This window comes from Oncorhynchus masou, chromosome 25, assembly GCF_036934945.1.
Source record: "Oncorhynchus masou masou isolate Uvic2021 chromosome 25, UVic_Omas_1.1, whole genome shotgun sequence".
Lineage (NCBI taxonomy): Eukaryota > Metazoa > Chordata > Actinopteri > Salmoniformes > Salmonidae > Oncorhynchus > Oncorhynchus masou.
In genome coordinates, this window is record NC_088236.1 from 47,984,452 (window position 1) to 48,005,751 (window position 21,300).

Consider the following 21,300-nt stretch of genomic DNA (forward strand, 5'->3'; position numbering starts at 1 on the left):
GCACGGCAGGCAGTGGCACGGGGCAAGGTAAGGCAGGTACATGGTGTAGCTAGCGAGGGTAATCTCAGGTTTGGAACAGATGCCAAGTTGAAAATCATTTCACAACAGGGCAGGGTCTACAATCAATCACGGACTACAAAAAGAAAACCAGCACTCACTTCCGTCATCATGAAGTGCTTTGAGAGACTAGTCAAGGACCATATCACCTCCACCCTACCTGACACCCTAGACCCACTCCAATTTGCTTACCGCCCAAATAGGTCCACAGACGATGCAATCTCAACCACACTGCACACTGCCCTAACCCATCTGGACAAGAGGAATACCAATGTGAGAATGCTGTTCATCGACTACAGCTCGGCATTTAACACCATAGTACCCTCCAAGCTCGTCATCAAGCTCGAGACCCTGGGTCTCGACCCCGCCCTGTGCAACTGGGTACTGGACTTCCTGACGGGCCGCCCCCATGTGGTGAGGGTAGGCAACAACATCTCCACCCCGCTGATCCTCAACACTTGGGCCCCACAAGGGTGCGTTCTGAGCCCTCTCCTGTACTCCCTGTTCACCCACGACTGCGTGGCCACGCACGCCTCCAACTCAATCATCAAGTTTGCGGACGACACAACAGTGGTAGGCTTGATTACCAACAATGACGAGACGGCCTACAGGGAGGAGGTGAGGGCCCTCGGAGTGTGGTGTCAGGAAAATAACCTCACACTCAACGTCAACAAAACTAAGGAGATGATTGTGGACTTCAGGATACAGCAGAGGGAACACCCCCCTATCCACATCGATGGAACAGTAGTGGAGAGGGTAGTAAGTTTTAAGTTCCTCGGCATACACCTCACAGACAAACTGAATTGGTCCACTCACACAGACAGCATCGTGAAGAAGGCGCAGCAGCGCCTCTTCAACCTCAGGAGGCTGAAGAAATTCGGCTTGTCACCAAAAGCACTCACAAACTTCTACAAATGCACAATCGAGAGCATCCTGGCGGGCTGTATCACCGCCTGGTACGGCAACTGCTCCGCCCACAACCGTAAGGCTCTCCAGAGGGTAGTGAGGTCTGCACAACGCATCACCGGGGTCAAACTACCTGCCCTCCAGGACACCTACACCACCCGATGTTACAGGAAGGCCATAAAGATCATCAAGGACAACAACCACCCGAGCCACTGCCTGTTCACCCCGCTATCATCCAGAAGGCGAGGTCAGTACGTACAGGTGCATCAAAGCTGGGACCGAGAGACTGAAAAACAGCTTCTATCTCAAGGCCATCAGACTGTTAAACAGCCACCACTAACATTGAGTGGCTGCTGCCAACACACTGCCTCAACTTCAGCCACTTTAATAATGGGAATTGATTGGAAATGATGTAAAATATATCACTAGCCACTTTAAACAATGCTACCTAATATAATGTTTACATACCCTACATTATTCATCTCATATGTATACGTATATACTGTACTCTATATCATCGACTGCATCCTTATGTAATACATGTATCACTAGCCACTTTAACTATGCCACTTTGTTTACATACTCATCTCATATGTATATACTGTACTCGATACCATCTACTGTATCTTGCCTATGCTGCTCTGTACCATCACTCATTCATATATCTTTATGTACATATTCTTTATCCCCTTACACTGTGTATAAGACTGTAGTTTTGGAATTGTTAGTTAGATTACTTGTTGGTTATTACTGCATTGTTGGAACTAGAAGCACAAGCATTTTGCTACACTCGCATTAACATCTGCTAACCATGTGTATGTGACAAATAAAATTTGATTTGATTCGATTTGAAGAACAATACATCTTGACAAGTAGCTCGGATTTTTGCAATTTGGTGTTGTTAGACCTCTTCACACCACACGTTTCATCTCACTTTTTTAGTCTGAGAATTGAAGAGAAATCAACACAAGGTGATTGAATCCAAGGTCAATGATATCTTTCCACTATACACCTGGAAGATAAACACACACACACACACACACACACAGCAAGTCTGGGTACAGCGACATCAGACAAGGCCTGATAGCAGGGGGGATGTCACTGTGGCGGCAGGTAGCCTAGTGGTTAGAGCGTTGGACTAGTAACCGAAAGGTTGCAAGATCAAATTCCTCAGCTGACAAGGTAAAAATCTGTTGTTATACCCCTGAACAAGGCAGTTAACCCACTGTTCCAAGGCTATCAATGAAAATAAGAATTTGATCTTAACTGACTTGCCTAGTTAAATAAAGGTTAAAAAAATATGTGTGCAGTTATTGATTCCTATTAGTGGAATGTTGGTGGATTAGCTCTGTTCATTCAGGACTCTGTAATTGGTTGTTCAAGTGTCTGGTTTGTATAATTTTGTTTGTTTTGTCAGTTTGAGATAATGGCATGGAAGTGCAAACCACATGTGTCTGACCATTGTGGAGTTCTTTGTGTCAATTTTGTTTGCAGACAAAAGTTTTTCCCTAGGCAGTCGTGAGTATTTTTTTGTGGCCCTATCTGAAGTTAGGTGAGATGTTTCCCTGCATGTGTTTGTGTCCTAACAATCATACCAGCTCCAACTATGTGTCTGTATCTCAAATGGTATTTGGCATCCTTCGATGAACGGCCATGTTGGTAGACTTTCGGACAAGACAGGTGGATGAATGATTCTGGTGCCAGTTCTTCTTGACTTTAATATGCTATGCCAGATAATGTGTTCATAGTTCTTTGTCATTGCCATCCATTTCACCATAGCCTTGAAGGCACGCACAGCCACCGTGCTGGTGACATGCTCATTAATAATTTCCGTGACTGTCAGTGTACTTTACTGCTGAAGCTGACGCAGTTCTCTGAAAAGTGTAGGGCAAAAAAATTATAACAAATAAATATGAAATGATCCTTTATATAAAATAAATAAATAATGGAACGACAAAGCCATAGAACAACATACATCTTGAAATCAGAGAAAAGGAAACAATGTGATAAATCCAGTGTAGGAAATGTAATTTTCACAACCAATTTTCAGTTACGTATAAACCTATTCCGAGGATTACCCCCTGCTCCTGTTAGATAGAGTCAGTCAGTCACTCCCAGTCCTAGGCAGTGGCTTCTGAGTGAGGGGGAGGACCATGTCCAAGTCCCCCTGCTCTGCTCTGCTCTACTCCCTCACGTCACCCGTGGGCATTGTTTTGATCCCCCCGCCAACCATTATGCTAAGCCACATGTGTGCTCAAGATTTGCACTGAATGCCTCTTCTCTCCTCATTCCCATAGTTCATTCCACTCTTCCCACCACCACCATGAAGCCCTCAAATTAAACCATGGAACAGCCCTGTCCTGCACATGTCACATCAACCTTCCCTCTTTTTATTTGTTTTAAAATCTCAATGCCACAGTAGTAGTACCTAATTGTCAAGGGGCATGCTCTTCTTCTTTTGTGTGATTCTGATAGAGATTTCTCAGGGATGTTGTGTCTTGAGTACGCATGACATAGGAATTCATATAAACAATCATTATGTGCCAGCCACCAAGATCATAGATTATTTTTTACATTCCATTCTCAGGTTTGCTTTGTTAGGTTTTCCTCCTGTGGTTTGGGCTAGCAGAAGGTAGAACAGGGTAGAGGACTTAGAGACCGTGCTTCACAATCATACACTGTAAAATAGACACACAATACCATTATGAGAAATAAACCACAACAAACCAGTGATAATTATCATTAAAGGGGTCATTGGTGGTTAATGACTTGTTGAACTGTATTAATTCAAAGGGACATTAAGAGGGACATTGTTGTACTGTATAGTCTCTGTGATGGTTACTCTTTTGGCTGAAACAGTGGACCAGTGGCAGGGAATGTCACACATACTAAGGGGATGTAGGGCATTAAAAGATGTTTCAGAGGGGGAACTGATAGCTGGATGAGAGGTCAAGGATTACTCCACTAAGCTTGTTGTGACCACAGATTGTGGGGCAGCAGCACTCAAAATGAGCACAGAGCCCTGCCAGCAGGAATTGGAGACGTGGTGGTGGAAGGTGGGTTGTTATGTCTGCGCTTGTGCGTTTACTGGCAAACACTGAAGCTATCGAGTAGTCCCAACGTTGTGTCACAGTAGATCACAATCCAAACAGAATTCCCATAGATTTTTTCTTCTTCCAGGAGAGTATTTATAACATGCAGCAAATGTTATTACATGCCTATTTTTCTTTGTCCATTATCAGATGCACTATATATACAAAAGAATGTGGACACCCCTTCAAATTTATCCACTTTGCTGACAGGCATAACATACAATTGACCACACACACATGCAATCTCCATAGACAAACATTGGCAGAAGAATGGCCTTACTGAAGAGCTCAGTGACTTTCAACATGACACCATCATAGGATGCAACCTTTCCATCAAGTCAGTTTGTAAAGTTTCTGACCTGCTATAGCTGCCCCGGTCAACTGTAAGTGCTGTTATTGTGAAGTGGAAATGTCTAGGAGCAACAACGGCTGAGCCGCGAAGTGGTAGGCCACACTAGCTCACAGAATGGGACCTTCGAGTGCTGGATCTCGTAGGGAGTAAAAATCGTCTGTCCTCGGTTGCAACACTCACTACCGACTTCCATACTGCCTCTGGAAGCAACGTCAGCACAATAACTGTTCGTCAGGAGCTTCATGAAATGGGTTTCCATAGCCAAACAGCCGCACACTAGCCTAAGATCACCATGCACAATGCCAAGCATCGGCTGGAGTGACGTAAAGATCGTCGTCATTGGACTGTGGAGCAGTGGAAACCTGTTTGCTGGAGTGATGAATCTCGCTTCACCATCTGGCAGTCCGATGAATGGATCTGGGTTTCGCTACCTGCCCGAATACATAGTGCCAAATGTTTGGTGGAGGAGGAATAATGTTCTGGGGTTGTTTTTCATGGTTTGGGCTAGGCCCCTTAGTTCTAGTGAAGGGAAATCTTAATGCTACAGCATACAATGACATTCTAGACGATTCTGTGTTTCCAACTTTGTGGGAACAGTTTTTGGAAGCCCCTTTCCTGTTTCAGCATGACAATGTCCCTGTGCACAAAGTGAAGTCCATACAGAAATGGTTTGTCTAGATTGGTGTGGAAGAACTTGACTGGCCTGCACAGATACCTGACCTCAACCCCATCGAACACCTTTGGGATGAATTGGAATGTCGACTGCGAGCCAGGTCTAATTACCCAACATCAGTGCCTGATCTCACAAATGTTCTTGTGGTTGAATGGAAGCAAGTCCCTGCAGCAATGTTCCAACATCTAGTGGAAAGCCGTCCCAGAAGAGTGGAGGCTGTTATACCAGCAAAGTGGGGACTAACTCCATATTAATGCCCATGATTTTGGAATGAGATGTTCAACGAGCAGGTGTCCACATAATTTTGGTCATGTAGTGTACATATACATGATCTTACATTACGTTTGGATACATTGTAATTTTATTACCAGCAATGGCCTGTGAGCACTTTGTCTGTTGATTAGCAGGCCCCTGATCTCTCTCTGTATTTTTTCCGAAAGCTTTGTCGTTCCTGAACCTATCTGTATTTTTTCCGAAAGCTTTGTCGTTCCTGAACCTATCTGTTTAACTGGTTTAACAAACACAAAGACATATGGTAGATGCATAACATAATGTTTGCTTTGAATTTGTGATGATACAGACCAGTTCTAGTGTCCTTTTTAAAAAACTTACTACGGAAAAGAGTTGTTTGTGTTTGTGTACTTATTGTGCTCTCTACCACTGACTGTATTGCTACATTAGTGGTGAAAATGTGACTCAAAGGTAATAAAAAGGTGAATGAACAATACAAGATTGTGAGAGAACAAGGACCCTTATTGTTAACATTACATCCTTGTAATCTAATCTCTACGCATTAGTGACTCACCTTCATATCATGAAGGTGTTGTTGAATGAATGACTCCAACCTGGAAACCAGTTAATGGCTCCAGACTGATTCTTATCAGCCTGTTTATTCACACTGAAATACTGCCAACAATTCTCCAAAATATCTTGGATCAACATAACGTAGGTTTTAAAGTGCAACCTCTTGTACTCTAAGCATAAATAAGAACCATATCACGGAAGTTAGCTGTATTTTCCCATAAGTTAAAAGGATTTATCTTTTATCTGTTCTGTACTATCAGAGCAAGCATCTTTTTTACAGCATGTTTTGCTCTCAAATCATGGAAATACAACCATCTTCATGACAATATATATTTTTTTTTATTACATTTTGCATTTATTAAAGAGAATGTTTTTTACAACATACATTAAGCTGTGAATCAGATGTTAAATGGAGTAGGGCAAAAAACCTTGTGACATCACAATATCTTTACAAGCTTACAAAGTTCAAAACGAGTTGAGTCTGTCTCAGTTGCATCTAGCAGTGTATAGCAAGGGTGAAAGACAAAGGCACGCACACCAAAGAGACACACTGTCCACAGTAGCCATGTAGACCGTGGCTAGAGATGCAATCTGCACTATTGGGGTGGAAAGTTCAAATGACCTTCCCTTTACTAAACCTAATCTGATCATGATGCATGTCGCAGTCGCTGCAATCGAACCCTATAAGCATCTATGTACACGTTAGTTCAATTAACACATACTGTATATGCCTCAAAAGTGGAAATATCCTACTCGTTCTTCTTGCATTGGCTGTGGATGAGAAATAGTTGGCTTTCCTCCATTGTAAATGGAAATCTGCTTGAGATCAAGAAACTCACCTATCTACACACAATACTAAAGGAGTGCTCTGTTGATGTGATCAATAAAATGGTGTCATTCATAAGACCTTGATAAAGAGAGTTAGTACAAATTAAATTACTCTAATCGTCCTGGAACATGTGTTTTTAAAAAACATCTCCTAATATTTTTTTTACTCTTTTCTATCACAGGAACCAGCCTGCTTTTCACTGCCTAGAAATTGAAGTGTGGTCATGTACACTAGGAACCTGGTGCCATGTCTGTACAGTATACTGGTGTGTTTTTCATATGTTAGTGTTTGATTATTGCTGTGCACCAGCAAGACCCTAAGAGGCCATTTCAAGAACAAACATTAATCCCTCCAATCAAACAGCAAAGTAAAAAATTCAACACACAACAACATCATCGACACTGCCAGCACAACAAAAAGGGTTGCTTTAAGCGCATCATTGGCACTATCTGAAATGAACCACAAAGAAGAATATGTCTGTATATTTCTAGGGAACAGAATTACAACAAGATCACATTCTTTATTTGCCTTTATCAAACCAGTGAAAGACGACATAAGAAAATACAAAGAGGAGACATAGTTACCAGCTAAAGAAAATGTCACTACTCAGGGTGTAAGGCACAACTTTACATGTGGAAGAGAAGCAGGCTATCAACAGATGTAATTCAATCAGAGGACTGCGTGACGCGCCAAGAGAAAACAAGACATTTCAGTACCTGCCAAAATGGCCGCTCTCCACACCTGGCAGAGCGCCCAACATCCTCACGCTTCTCTTTTTCATGTGTGGAATTCCACGTTTTATTCCCTTTGCACTTTTATATGCAAGAGTGAACCTTGTTAATACACAGTGAGCCAGAAGCCAACCGGGAGAGAGAGACTGACTGCAAAACCACAGTGCCAAACGTATGTAGATGCCCATGGAGGAGTGATCGAGGGAGTGAGTTTCAGGAGTTCTGTTTTTTGTATTTTTCTGACTTCTTTAACATGGGAGGTTCTGCTCCATCATGTAGGTCCCATCTGGCACAGTTAAATAAATATATCCTCCATACAGAGGTCACATATATCCCAAGCTTCAAAAACCCAAGGCGCGAGAAGACCTGGTGGACCTTTTGTGTCAAGAAAGTTGTACTGGCTCCAGTTGATTGACTTTAAATAATTTCATTCTTGATTAATTCATATTTAAATAACTCTTCTCTATGAGCCTAAAATGTCAGTATTTTCTTCAAAAGCACTTATTAAAAATAAATACAACAAGCTATTACTATTAACAGTCATGTGTTATTCAGTAACCAATGCAGTAGAAGATTCTCAGACCAAGGCTTTTTTCAACCAACGCAGAACTTGATTGCTGTGTCCAGAAGCTGTAACACTGAGAGGCATTTCACAGTTTTCCACGTAAACTGAAGCTGTCATTCCAGTCAGAGCTCGCTGTGCCCAAGTGCTTGCTGGGAGAACACCCCAGTCCTCACTATATAATTGCTCCCCTTTACTCTCACTGTCTATGTGCATTTAGCAGTCAGTTAAGAAAACAAAACATCAGTCAAGTCATAGTGTTCAAAAGTCCAACACAGTCACCGTCTTGAATGCTACACGGGTGACATGTTGCTTGTCAATTAAATATTCATGAAAGTAATTTTCTTCTCAGTAGCAAGTGTTCCGTGTTTCTGAGGAACTGGGAGTCAGCAGCCTGAGCTCAACATCAACCATTTGTGGAATATTTACACATATATAAAAGAAACAAAAAACTTTTAAAAAGTGTGTTGTGTTTGCTGTACACTTTTGTCCTTGCTGTACAAGGACAAAAGGAGATGCAATTGTGTTTCCTGTTCTGCATTCTGAGCGTGCTGACTATGTGCAGGAGTCATTGGAATTGACTTTCGTTGAGAGGGACACTAAAGAGGGTTTGGGCGGTACGTCAGGCTTGAGGTGTTTGACCCCGGTCCGGGGCAATGAACCATAAGAGCTCATGCTGGGCTGTCGGGAGTGGGACATCGCCTGGGAATTCATGTGCATGGAGTCCACCCTCTGTGGGGCGGGGGGCGGCGACTCCACGTGGTTAAAACTTTGGTGTCTGGACAGGTGAGAGGAGTTGGACGAGTTGGTGTTGTGCTTTTTGAGGGCAGAGCCTTTCTGGGCACTCATCGGGTAGCCCCGCTTGTACTCATGGCCATAGACGGAGGAGTGCACCTCGAGCCGCTTGCCCATCTGGGGAACGGCAGGGGGGATGGTGAGGGAGGCCTCCCTTTGGGGCACTCGGGGCGGCAGTCCGTCGCTCTCCACCAGGTTGAGGTTGTGGCAGGGGCTCTTTAGGGACTTGTACTCCAGTGTGGCACCCTGGTCACCCAGGCTCATCTGGCTGAGGTCGCTGCGGTGGGGCTGCTCTACATACTCATGCTGGTAGGGCTGCTGATGCTGGTGCTGTGGCAGGGGAAGCACTACCACACTGGGGATGTGGCCTGGAGAGGCCCTCAGGGGCAGGTCAGTGGGGATGACTGGAGAGCCCATGGTTTGCAGGTCTTTGGTGCAGGCATTGATCAGATTCTGGTTCCTCTCCCACTCGCGGCTTCCCCGGCTGGGCTTGCGTCGGGGCTGCATGGGGGTGGACTCTGGGGTGGGCATGCCAGCCAGGTCCAGGTGGTGCTGGTCGGCTTTGATCAGAATCTTACCATTGGTGATGCGGCCATTGTGCATGAGCGGGGTGAGGATGGCCTCAGGGCGACTGTCCTTGGCCCCGGTCTCAAACAGGCCTGTCAACTTGGTCACGCTGTTCATGGAGCCCCTCCTGTCGTGGTCTTTGTCCTTACGCCCAGACAGCTCAATGTCTCGTCGCCGGTGGTCACACACACAGTAGACGAGGATACCAGAGAAGATGGCACCCATGGCGAAAGCCATGATGACAGCAATGGCCAGCAGTGTGACAGGGACCAGCTGGCCACGCCCCTTCTGGTAACTCTCACGGATAACTCCTGCAAAGACAAGGATGAAATTATTTCAAATATATCAGCAAATTAATTAGTGATCAATGATATAGGTGAAAATCAAATGGTTAAATTAATTGACGAATAAAGCACAAATAATAACGAAGCATTTGTCCTATCTAATTTGTCCTATTTGCAGCAGGACTGTAGACTCTTGTTTTTGAGAAAATGTTATCCGCTTAAATCCAGTCTTACACTTGGCAAAAATGATGTTATGGCTTCTACAAAGAATTAAAAGATTAAACATCGGCAGCTGAAATGAAAAAAATATATTAGATAAATGAACGTTCAAAGGGAAAGCTTATTTTCTTTGATGCAAATGGGACTCGTTTTATATGGCTATGATACAATCTCATATATCAGAGAATATATTGCATTTATGATTAGACCTCCAAATCAAAGGAGCTGTGTCATACATTTCTTAGAGGTCACTTTCCACGACAATCATTTTTTTTTTAAAAAGAGGAGAGAAAAAAAGACAGGCGGTTATGGGCTACTAAAGTGATGATTCAATAAAAGTGCAGCAGAAGAGATGACAAGCATCTTGGCAAAGAAAGGGAGGGAGAAGATACTGCATCAAGTGAAACGGCAGTGGGTTGTTTTTAATAAAAATGGGCCAGCTCCATTAGAAGTCCTCTTCACTATAAACATGGAGAGCGAAATGATAACCTCCAACTCCTTGATGAAAGTGTTACCCAATGCCCATCCATGCTTCTAGAGTTACAGAGCCTTCAGAACTACCACTACCAGAATTACTCACATCATATGTATATACTGTATTTTATACCTATTACACCTTGCCTATGCCGCTCGGCCATCAAATCATACATATATTTATATGCACATATTCTCATTCACCCCTTTAGATCTGTGTGTATAAGGTAGTTGTTGGGAAATTGTTAGACTACTTGTTAGATATGACTGCACTGTTGGAACTAGAAGCACAAGCGTTTCGCTACATTCGCATTAACATCTGCTAACAATGTGTATGTGACCAATAAAGTTTGATTTGACTTGACTTATATTCCACATTTTGTTGTGTTACAGCCTGAATTCAAAATACATTTTTGGATTGATTTTTTTCACCCATCTACACACAATACCCCATAATGACAAAGTGAAAACAGATTTATCGAAAATTAAATACAAAAATCTCATATTTACATAAGTATTCACACCCCGAGTCAATACTTTGTACAAGCACTTTTGGCATGATTACAGCTGAGAGTCTTTCTGGGTAAGCTTTCCACACCTGGATTGTGCAACATTTTCCCATTATTCATAAAAAAATGCTTCAAGCTCTGTCAAATTGTTTGTTGATCATTGCTAGACAACCATTTTCAGGACTTGCCAAATATTTTCAAGTAGATTTACGCCAAAACTGTAACTCAGCAACTCAAGAACTTTCACTGTCTTCTTGGTAAGCAACTCCAGTGTATATTTGGCCTTATGTTTTAGGTTATTGTCCTGCTGAAAGGTGAATTCATCTCCCAGTGTCTGGTGGAAACTAGACTGAACCAGGTTTTCCTCTAGAATTTTGCCTGTGCTTACCTGAAAAAAATATTATAATAATAAATGAAATAAAATAAAAAACTCCTCAGTCCTTAACGATTACAAGCATACCCATAACATGATACAGTAACCACAATGTTTTAAAATATGGAGAGTAGTACTCAGTAATGTGTTGTATTGGATTTGCCTCAAACATAACAATTTGTATTCAAGACAAAAAGTGAATTGCTTTGCCACATGTTTTAATTCTGTACAGGCTTCCTTCTTTTCACTCTGTCAATTAGGTTAGTATTGTGGAGTAACTACAATGTTGTTGTTGAGCCATTCTCAGTTTTCTCCTATCACAGCCATTAAACTCTGTAACTGTTTAAAGTCACCATTGGCATCATGGTGAAATCACTGAGCGGTTTCCTTCCTCTCCGGCAACTGAGTTAAGAAAGACACCTGTATCTTTGTAGTGACTGGGTGTATTGATACACCATCCAAAGTGTAATTAATAACCATGCTCAAAGAGATATTCAATGTCTGCTTCTTTTATTTGTACCTTTCTACCAATGGGAGCCCTTCTTTGCGAGGCATTGGATAACCTCCCTGATCTTTGTGGTTGAAAATGTATTTGAAATTCACCGCTCGACTGAGGGACCTTACAGATAATTGTATGTGTGGGGTACGGAGATGCGATAGTCATTCAAAAATCATTTCAAACACTATTATTGCACATTGAGTGAGTCCATGCAACTTATGAGACTTGTTAAGCACATTTTTACTCCTGAACTTATTTAAGCTTGGCATAACAAAGGGGCTGAATACTTATTGACTCAAGACATTTCATTTTTTCATTTTTGATTAATTTGTAAAAAATTCTAAAAACATCATTCCACTCCAATTTAGGCTTGTGGTCTCTAAGTTATTGTCTTGTGACTGAAATTACATCTGGAGATGTTGTTATATTTGAGAAGTGTTGGACTGAAACGTTTGACTTATAGATAAATATTTTGTACAAAAACATGTGCCGTTTTCTGGCAGTACTGGCTCATTCCATTATAATCCTTCTAAAACATAAATACATATGTCTCTGCCTCACTTGCTTACATTTGGAAGGGCATGGAAAACTTTGTTAGAAAACTTTAGTTACATTGAATTGAAGCATATTAATCGTCCACAATTGTGCAGTTCAAAAAGTTGGACTTGACTTGAGAACAACACAGTCAGAGGGCTGAGAATGCCAGACCTAAGCATCCATTGTTGAGAGAGGAGTGGTATGGAGCTGGCAGTTCGTCTTCTCACAGTGTAGGAGGAGGGTTAAGGCATTCCTCAACCAGCAGTGACTTGGTCTCCATCAAACATAGCTCCCCTGCCTAGAGCAACTAGGGGGGATTTAAAAACAACCCCAAGGCCTCCCGAGACCTTTGAAGATTTATATCTTTCATGTATGAAGTCAATTGTTTCTCATCTTAACTACAAAGAGGGCGCAATCATAAAGGACACTAGGCCTCAGACATATCAGAAGATGGCAGTCTTTTAAATCAAGATGGCTTTACTCATTTGAAGGGCTCATTCATCAAGGAAACTGACAATCAACTTTTTACTACTAGAATGTTCTTGGATGACCTTGAGCCCCAGAGTATCAAGGACAGTGTTGAGGCTCGACATTTACAGTAACTTCAAAACCCATAACTTTTTCCACATGTTGGTGTGTTACAAAGTGGGATTAAAAGGGATTTAATTGTCTTTTTTTTACAACGATCTACACAAAATACTATTTAATGTCAAAGTGGGAGAAAAAAATCTAACATAAAAACAGCTGAGTCACATTTGGCAGTGATTACAGCACACCTGGATTGTACAACATTTTCACATTGTTGTTTTAAAAATTCTTCATGTTCTGTCAAGTTGGTTGTTGATCATTGCTAGTCATTTTCAAGTCTAGCCATAGATTTTCAAGTCAAAACTTTAACCAGACCACTCAGCAACACTCACAAACATTAAAATGTACAACTCCAGTGTACATTTGGCCTTGTGTTTTAGGTTATTGTCCTGCTGAAAATTGAATTTGTCTCCCAGTGTCTGTTGGAAAGCATTGTGAACCAGGGTTTCCTCTAGAATTTTGCCTGTGCTTAGCTCTATTCTGTTTCTTTTTATCCTAAAAAACTCCCTAGTCCTTGCAGATGACAAGCATACTCATATCATGATGCAGCCATCATGCTTGGAAATATGATGAGTGGTACCTTGGTGATGTGTTGTGTTTGCCCCAAACATAACACTTCGTATTCAGGACATAAAGTTAATTTCTTTGCCACATTCTTTGTAGTTTTACTTCAGTATATTTTTGCTAACAGGATGCATGTTTTGAAATATTTGTATTCTGTACAGGCTTCCATCTTCCCACACTGTCATTTAGGTTAGAAACGGAGTAACTACAACATTGTTAATCCATCTTCAATTTTCTTCTATCATAGCCATTAAACTCTGTAACCATTTTAAAGTCACCGTTGGCCTCATGGTGAAATCCCTGAGTGGTTTCCTTTATATCCATGCAACTTATTATGTAACTTGTTAAGCCCATTTTTACTCCTGAACGTATTTAGGCTTGCCATAACACAGGGGTTTAAAACCTATTTAACTTTTCATTCATTTGTAAATATTAAAAAATATATAATCCACTTTGACATTATGGGGTAGTGTGTGTAGGCCAGTGACACAAAATATCAATGTAATACATTTTAAATTCAGGCTGTGACACAACAAAATGTGGAAAAAGTCAAGGGGTGTGAAAACTTTATGAAGGCTCTGTAAAGCAATTTTAATTATTCATTGCCTAAAAATGTTTTCTTATCCAAGGTGACTAATATCATCCAGTTTTGACTCTCATTGTCAGATTGCAGTGTGAATAGCCACCAGGAGAATACATTTCCTGTCCAACAATCTAATTTGAATTTCATACCTCCAAAAGCCTTGACACAGATATTTAATATGCATTCCTACGTGTCAAAACAACCCAGCACTTCCATGTAAAATGAGAAACATTGTCATCTAGTCTGACAGAGATGTGTGAACATTCTCATAGACAGTCTTTTAATCTGTGTAGCTAGTGGAACCCAGTTGTTGCTTATACTGCCTGCTTTGTCTGGGCAGACTTCAAAGCCACTTGTACTTCATAGCATGGCTGTCCAGAGCTGTAACCTCTACATACACAGGCATTGTCTGAAAATGATAAAAGTTTTGAAATGTGTTCATTGATGTGTAACTGCCACTCGCTGAAAGACTAAACGGTGCGAACACAAAACACAGTACATACCCCGTTGACTGGAAGAGAGGATGAAAGGAAATGCTTTGAGGTTACAGTACATCTACCATGCCTTGGAGAGAACCCATTTCTGTGTTCAAAGATTACGGTTGTGGTCATGGTTGTCTTTTCAACTTGGAGGAAGAGGCAGACCATCACATCCAGCTAACTATGTTCACACCATTTGGATCTATTCCGCATCTGCTAGTATTATATGGATGAATCAGCAAAAACGAGTTAATGCTATTATCTCACCACACAACTCAGGCACTACCAATGTATTAACCTCCCAAGATCAAGGAAATTCACCTACTCTCCAGTAACTGTAAGGTGGGAGGGCTTTGCTTTACTGAAACATGGCAAGATGGTTCAATAAAAAACGCTGAGATTGAAGATAAAAATGATATAGTAATTAGAATAGACCGCAATCGCAAAGGCAGGGGAGTTTGTACTTATGTAAGATCAGAGATTGGGTTCAACTACAGATTTAGATTTAAGCCATGATGAGACTGAAGCTGTGTTGCTGGACATTCTATTACCAAAATGCAAACCCATTATAGTCAGAACCCGTTACAGACAGCAAGACCAGTTTATGAATTGTTGGAGGAGACTTGCTCCAACTGTACAGATTTTGGTAAATCAGAGGTTATTGTTACTGGTGATTTTAATACAGACATGCTTAAAAAGGACAATGTTACTTTTAAAGCTTTTAAGAATGGTTTGAATCTGTTTGCCTTACACCAGCTGATTAATGAGCCCACCAGGGTCTGCCCTTCTACCCAAACCATCATTGAACTTGTGTTGGTGTCGGATAGATCAACGATGTCAAACAGTGGGGATGTAAAATATGGGCTCAGTGATCATTCCATCCTTTTTTGTAGTAGGACGGTTCAGAAAACAGTTTTTTAATTGTCATAACTCAATAAAAATGTGGTCTATGAAGAACTATAGTGCAGATGCTTTTGTTAATTGTTTGAGCAAATTGGACTGGTTTACTGTATTGAAAATGCAATGAGGTGGAAAATGCCTGGGGAAATTTTAAATAATTGTTTTTAGATGCTGTTGACAAGCTGGCTCCAGATAAACATTTTTTGAATTAAGCAAAGAACAGAACCATGGTTAATAAACAATAATATTTTAAAGGCAATTAAGCTAAGAAATGAACTCTTTCTGGAGTTCAGGAAATACAAGGCAGAGTACGTTTTTATAGACTATAAGAAATTATGAAATGAGGCTAACAGGATGATAGATAAGGCCAAGAAAGATTGTTTTAATGACAAAATAGGTGAGAACAGGAACAATCTGAGTAAAATATGGATGTGTCTGAAGCTGTTAGGTTACACTAACAGATTAAAGAACAAAGCTTGAAATCTTAGCCTGGACGTTGGAGGAAAGGTTACATCAGACAAGACCATGGTTGCAGACAGTCTGAAAAGCTACCTAACAACTATAGCTAAGTTACCTTGTCAATCAGGTTGTTATTTAAAATATATATATTTAACCTTTATTTAACTAAGAACAAATTCTTATTTACAATGATGGCCTACCCCGGTCAAACACGGGCGCCGCTGGGCCAACTGTGCGCCGCCCTATGGGACTCCCAATCATGGCAGGATGTGGTACAGCCTGGATGGGGAGAGTCAATTCTAGCAGTTTCGAGTTTTAATCGAAAAAGTGTCTGAGTCAGCTGTGCTAAAGAAGCTGAAAGAACTTGACCATTCCAAAGGAATTGGCCTTGACAACATGAAATCTGCCTGTACATGTGACTTTTTCCTCTATGCAGATACACTACCATTCAAAAGTTTGGGGTCACTTAGAAATGTCCTTGTTTTTGAAAGAAAAGCACATTTTTTGTCCATAAAAATAACATCAAATTGATCAGAAACGCAGTGTGGTCATTGTTAATGTTGTAAATGACTATTGTAGCTGGAAACGACTGATTTTTAATGGAATATCTACATAGGCGTACAAAGGCCCATTATCAACAACCATCACTCCTGTGTTCCAATGGCACGTTGTGTTAGCTAATCCTAGTTTATCATTTAAAAGGCTAAATTTATCATTAAAAACCCCTTTTGCAATTATGTTAGAACAGCTGAATACTGTTGTTCTGATTAAAGAAGCAATAAAACTGGCCTTCTTTAGACTCATTGAGTATCTGGAGCATCAGCATTTGTGGGTTTGATTGCACGCTCAAAATGGCCAGAAACAAAGAACTTTCTTCTGAACTCGTATAAGTCTATTCTTGTTCAGAGAAATGAAGGCTATTCCATGTGAGAAATTGCTAAGAAACTGAAGATCTTGTACAAAGCTGTGTACTACTCCCTTCACAGAACAGCACAAACTGGCCCTAACCAGAATAGAAAGAGGAGTGGAAGGACCTGGTGCACAACTGAGCAAGAGGACAAGTACTAGTTTGAGAAACAGACACCTCACAAGTCCTCAACTGGCAGCTTCATTAAATAGTCCCAGCAAAACACCAGTCTCAACGTCAACAGTGAAGAGGCGACTCCAGGATGCTGGCCTTCTGGTATACCAACCCTTTCGACATCCAAGCATACCCTGAAGACAAGCTTTGTCCACCAAGAGCCAATGTAAGAGGGAACACTTGACCATAAACCGATTCATGATAGGAGTTGTTATGGGCATATTGGATACTTCACTGAATGCATACACAATTACTGTACACCTATATACAGTCAAATATGACTGTATTTATATATTCTCTCTGCTAAGCTACACAATATATGTAACTTTTTAGTCGGAAGCTCGGAAAGGCTATCTCTCTAGTTCAGGGGTGTCAAACTCATTTTGCCCGTGAGCAGTATTCGGTCTTCACAGAGGTCCGGAGGGCCGCACTGAAAATTCTTTACATTTTTTTGCTGTCAAAATTAGCAAAACAATAGTAATCTATTAAAAAAAAGATAATCGATGCTCCCTGACTATCCAGCTTTTGTTTCGGGATTCTTAGCAACCTGGAAAGAGTGAAGTGATGTAAGTCCAATCAAATTTCTTCAGTTTCCATTTGTTTTTGTCCCAATTATAATTTTTTTAACCCCTCGCGGGCCGCATTGAATGGGCCTTGAGTTTGACACGTGCTCTAGTTGAATGGGCATATATCCTTCTCTGTTGGCTGCGTTTATTTTTTCCAACTAATTGGTCTTTTGACCAATCACATCATACCTTTTCACATCAGCCTTGGAGTCATGGCTACATGCACATATGCACCTATAACGACAAAATTTGTCAAACAATTACAAATGAAAGACCACCGATTTATGATCAAGAACATTGTGCTCAAGCTAAGCATGTGAAGATCTATTCAGATCAAACTTATGCTGCGGAAATTATTAATAAATTTAATTGCAGTGCAATTTACAGTGAATAATTTAAAGAGAGAGACTTGGGTTTAAATGTAAGACCACCTTAGAAAAAGACAAAGAGGCTGCAGAGGCACTGTACTGTGTGTGGTCTCTGACACAAAGGAAAAGGACAACCTACCGGGGCAACATAATGCAAGCTAATTGGGAGAAAGGAAACCCGTGGCTTGAAGCTTGACATAAAAGGCGGAAGTGCGCAAATGTAAAAGTAACAGGTCAGATTATTTTTTCAGACTTCTGCAATCAATATTTCTGAGAAGTCTAAAGAAATGAAACATATAGTACCAGTCAAAATTTTGGACACATCAACTCATTCCGTCACGCCATGACCTTAGATATCTCTGTTTTCTATATATTTTGGTTAGGTCAGGGTGTGACTAGGTTGGGTAATCTGGGTTTTTGTATGTCTATGTTGGCCTGATATAGTTCCCAATCATTGTCTCTGATTGGGGATCATATTTAGGCAGCCCCTTTTCTCACTTTCTGTTGTGGGATCTTGTCTCCAGTTAGGTGCCTGTGTGCACACTAGTAGCGTCACGTTTCGGTCGGTCGGTCGGTCGGTCGTTTGTTTTGTTTTGGTGAGTTTCAGTTCATTCAAAATATGTGGAACTCTATTCACCTATGCACCTTCGTCTCATCATTACGACTATCATGACACATTCAAGGGATTTTCTTGATTTTTATTATTTTCTACATTGTAGGATAATAGTGAAAACATCAAAACCATGAAATAACACATATGGAATCATGTAGTAACCAAAAATGTGTTAAACAAATCAAAATATATTTTAGATTTTAGATTCATCAAAGTAGACAACCTTTGCCTTGATGAAATCTTTGCACACTCTTCTCTCAAACAGCTTCACCTGGAATGCATTTCCAACAGTCTTGAAGGAGTTCCCACATATGCTGAGCACTTGTTGACTGCTTTCCTTCACTCTGCAGTCAAACTCATCCCAAACCATCTCAATTGGGTTGTCATGTGATTGTGGAGGCCATGTCATCTGATGCAGCACTCCATCACTCTCCTTATTGATCAAATAGCCTTTACACAGCCTGGCGGTGTTTTGGGTCATTGTCCTGATGAAAAACAAATGAGAGTCCCACTAAGCACAAACCAGATGGGATGGTGTATCACTGCTGAATGCTGTGGTAGCCATGCTGGTTAAGTGTGCCTTGAAGTCTAAATAAATCACAGACTGCATCACCAGAAAAGCACCCCCACACCATCACACCTCCTCCTCCAACCCTCCCTAAACCCAGATGATGCTAGGCCAATTGTGCGTCGCCCCACGGACCTCCCGGTCACGGCCGGCTGCGACAGAGCCTGTGCTGTGATGCAGTGCCCTAGACCACTGCGCCACCCGGGAGGCCCACAAATGAACTTTTAACAGGGCACACCTGCTAATTGAAATGCATTCCAGGTGACTACCCGTTGAAGGTGGTTGAGAGAATGCCAAGAATTTGCAATGCTGTCATCAAGGCAAAGGGTGGCTACTTTGAAAAATCTCAAATATAAAATATATTTTGATTTATTTAACACTTTTTTGGTTACTACATGATTCAGTATGTGTTATTTCATAGTTTTGATATCTTCACTATTATTCTAACATGTAGAAAATAGTAAAATATAGAAAAACCCTTGAATAAGTAGGTGCGTCCAAACTTTGACTCGTACTGTATATAGACTCAATAGGCATACCATTGTTTCTCCCAGTTCACCTAAATATTACATTGCAGTATATGCAATCAGAGGCTTCCTGAGTAATTCTGTTATTTAGATATTACAATACAGTAAATTAGATCGCTGAGCAGTGAGGACCTAATTTCTATTATTTCCTTTATTCAGAATTTCCTAGTAGACTTTCCAGCCTGATACTGGTGAGTGTTCAAACTGAAATTACATTTTGGCACAGTAATTGGCACCAATCCAAGGTTGCGCCCCTATCATGCCACTCTCCTTGGTACACAGGTGCCAGTCAACTGAAGCTGAAAATAACCGATCACAGATGCAAGTTGCTAACTGTCTGTCTATTCCAAGTGTAAATTGCCAACACTGAAGGTAGTGAAACAACATCAGAATTGGGCTGCCTGTCTAAACATATCCAATGATGTTCCTGTGTAACTTCATGGGGTTAAACAATGCAACACAAAATATGTATCCATGGAGGGATTAGAACAGTGACTGTGCAACAGACGACCAAGGCCACAGAGCGACGGGAGAGAATTCCCCCTCCCTCCCTCCCTCCCTCCCTACCTCCCTCCCTCCCTCCCCTTCCCACCTTCCCCCTCGCCCTGTCTGGATAGCTTTTGTAATGAACCCATAAATTGGAGAGACACACAGAAATGGCCACAGGTCGGAGGGAGAGAGGGGGAGGACGGGACTCATTGCCTCAGACAGGGCAGGGCAGGGCAGGGCAGGGCAGGGCAGGGCAGGGCAGGGCAGGGCAGGGCAGGGCAGGGCAGGGCAGGGCAGGGCAGGGCAAGGGATAGATAGTTGGATAAATAGATAGATAGATAGATAGATAGATAGATAGATAGATAGATAGATAGATAGATAGATAGATAGATAGATAGATAGATAGATAGATAGATAGATAGATAGATAGATAGATATGACTTCAGTTGGTAGAGGGTAGGATGGTCTATAAATATGGTTAGTAATACATTTGCACTACATAAGGTACAGCCTTGGAACATTCCATCTCGACAGATGAAAGGTCCTGTGGAAGGGAGACTGTTCACAATGGTAGCAGATGGTGGTGCGGGGGGAGGTAGAGGGGGAGGGAGGGTCGCAGGAGAGAGAGGTGGGATATCACACGGATAGATGAGCCCAGACACAACGGTGCTCAAATGTACTGGGACAGCAAACCAAGCAACATTGGTGCTCTTTTCTGGCAGAGGGTGAACTATTAAATATCCACAGTGCGGATACTCATTATTTTACCATTCTAATCATTCCAATGTGTTGCCCGAATACATATTGGTACTGTAATATTCATTGACAGATCCCACAAATGAGTGAGCTTCAAAATAGAAAGTTGGAATTTTATATCATTTTAATTGCAAGCAAGGATTAATCTGGGGGCTCAGAATTTGGGGAGTTATAACATCTGCAATATTTATAGTTTAATTTGTTTAATTAATGTCAATGCAACTACATTTGTTCAAAACATCTGGTGATGAAGAATTCAGATTTCCCTGTACTGTATGTACAGTATTCATGTTCATTTGGCTAAGATGGAGGTTTGATGACTCTATGGTTATGCTTTGAGACAGTGGCTGTCATACCCTATAACCTTAATGTGTTAGATTGGCACTCAGCACTATGTTTTCACAGTACATTTGGCACCTGGAGCTAGGAATGAGAAGAGAAGTGCACCTGCACATGGGAAAGAGGGATAAGGACATAAGGAGATGAGTACTGTTGA

The 21,300-nt window shown here is 41.4% G+C and overlaps 1 protein-coding gene across 4 annotated transcripts in view; it reads right to left on the reverse strand.

The window, feature by feature from the left end:
* Positions 1 to 6,193: 6,193 nt before the first annotated feature.
* The window catches only part of LOC135514422 (semaphorin-6A-like), a 95,225-nt gene continuing 80,118 nt past the window's right edge, over positions 6,194 to 21,300 (reverse strand). For all 4 annotated transcript variants that reach the window (XM_064937906.1, XM_064937908.1, XM_064937907.1 and 1 more), the window contains one exon: positions 6,194 to 9,679. In XM_064937906.1, coding sequence (XP_064793978.1) covers positions 8,562 to 9,679 — 1,118 coding nt within the window. In that variant the 3' untranslated portion in view covers positions 6,194 to 8,561. The remainder of the gene's footprint in view (positions 9,680 to 21,300) is intronic.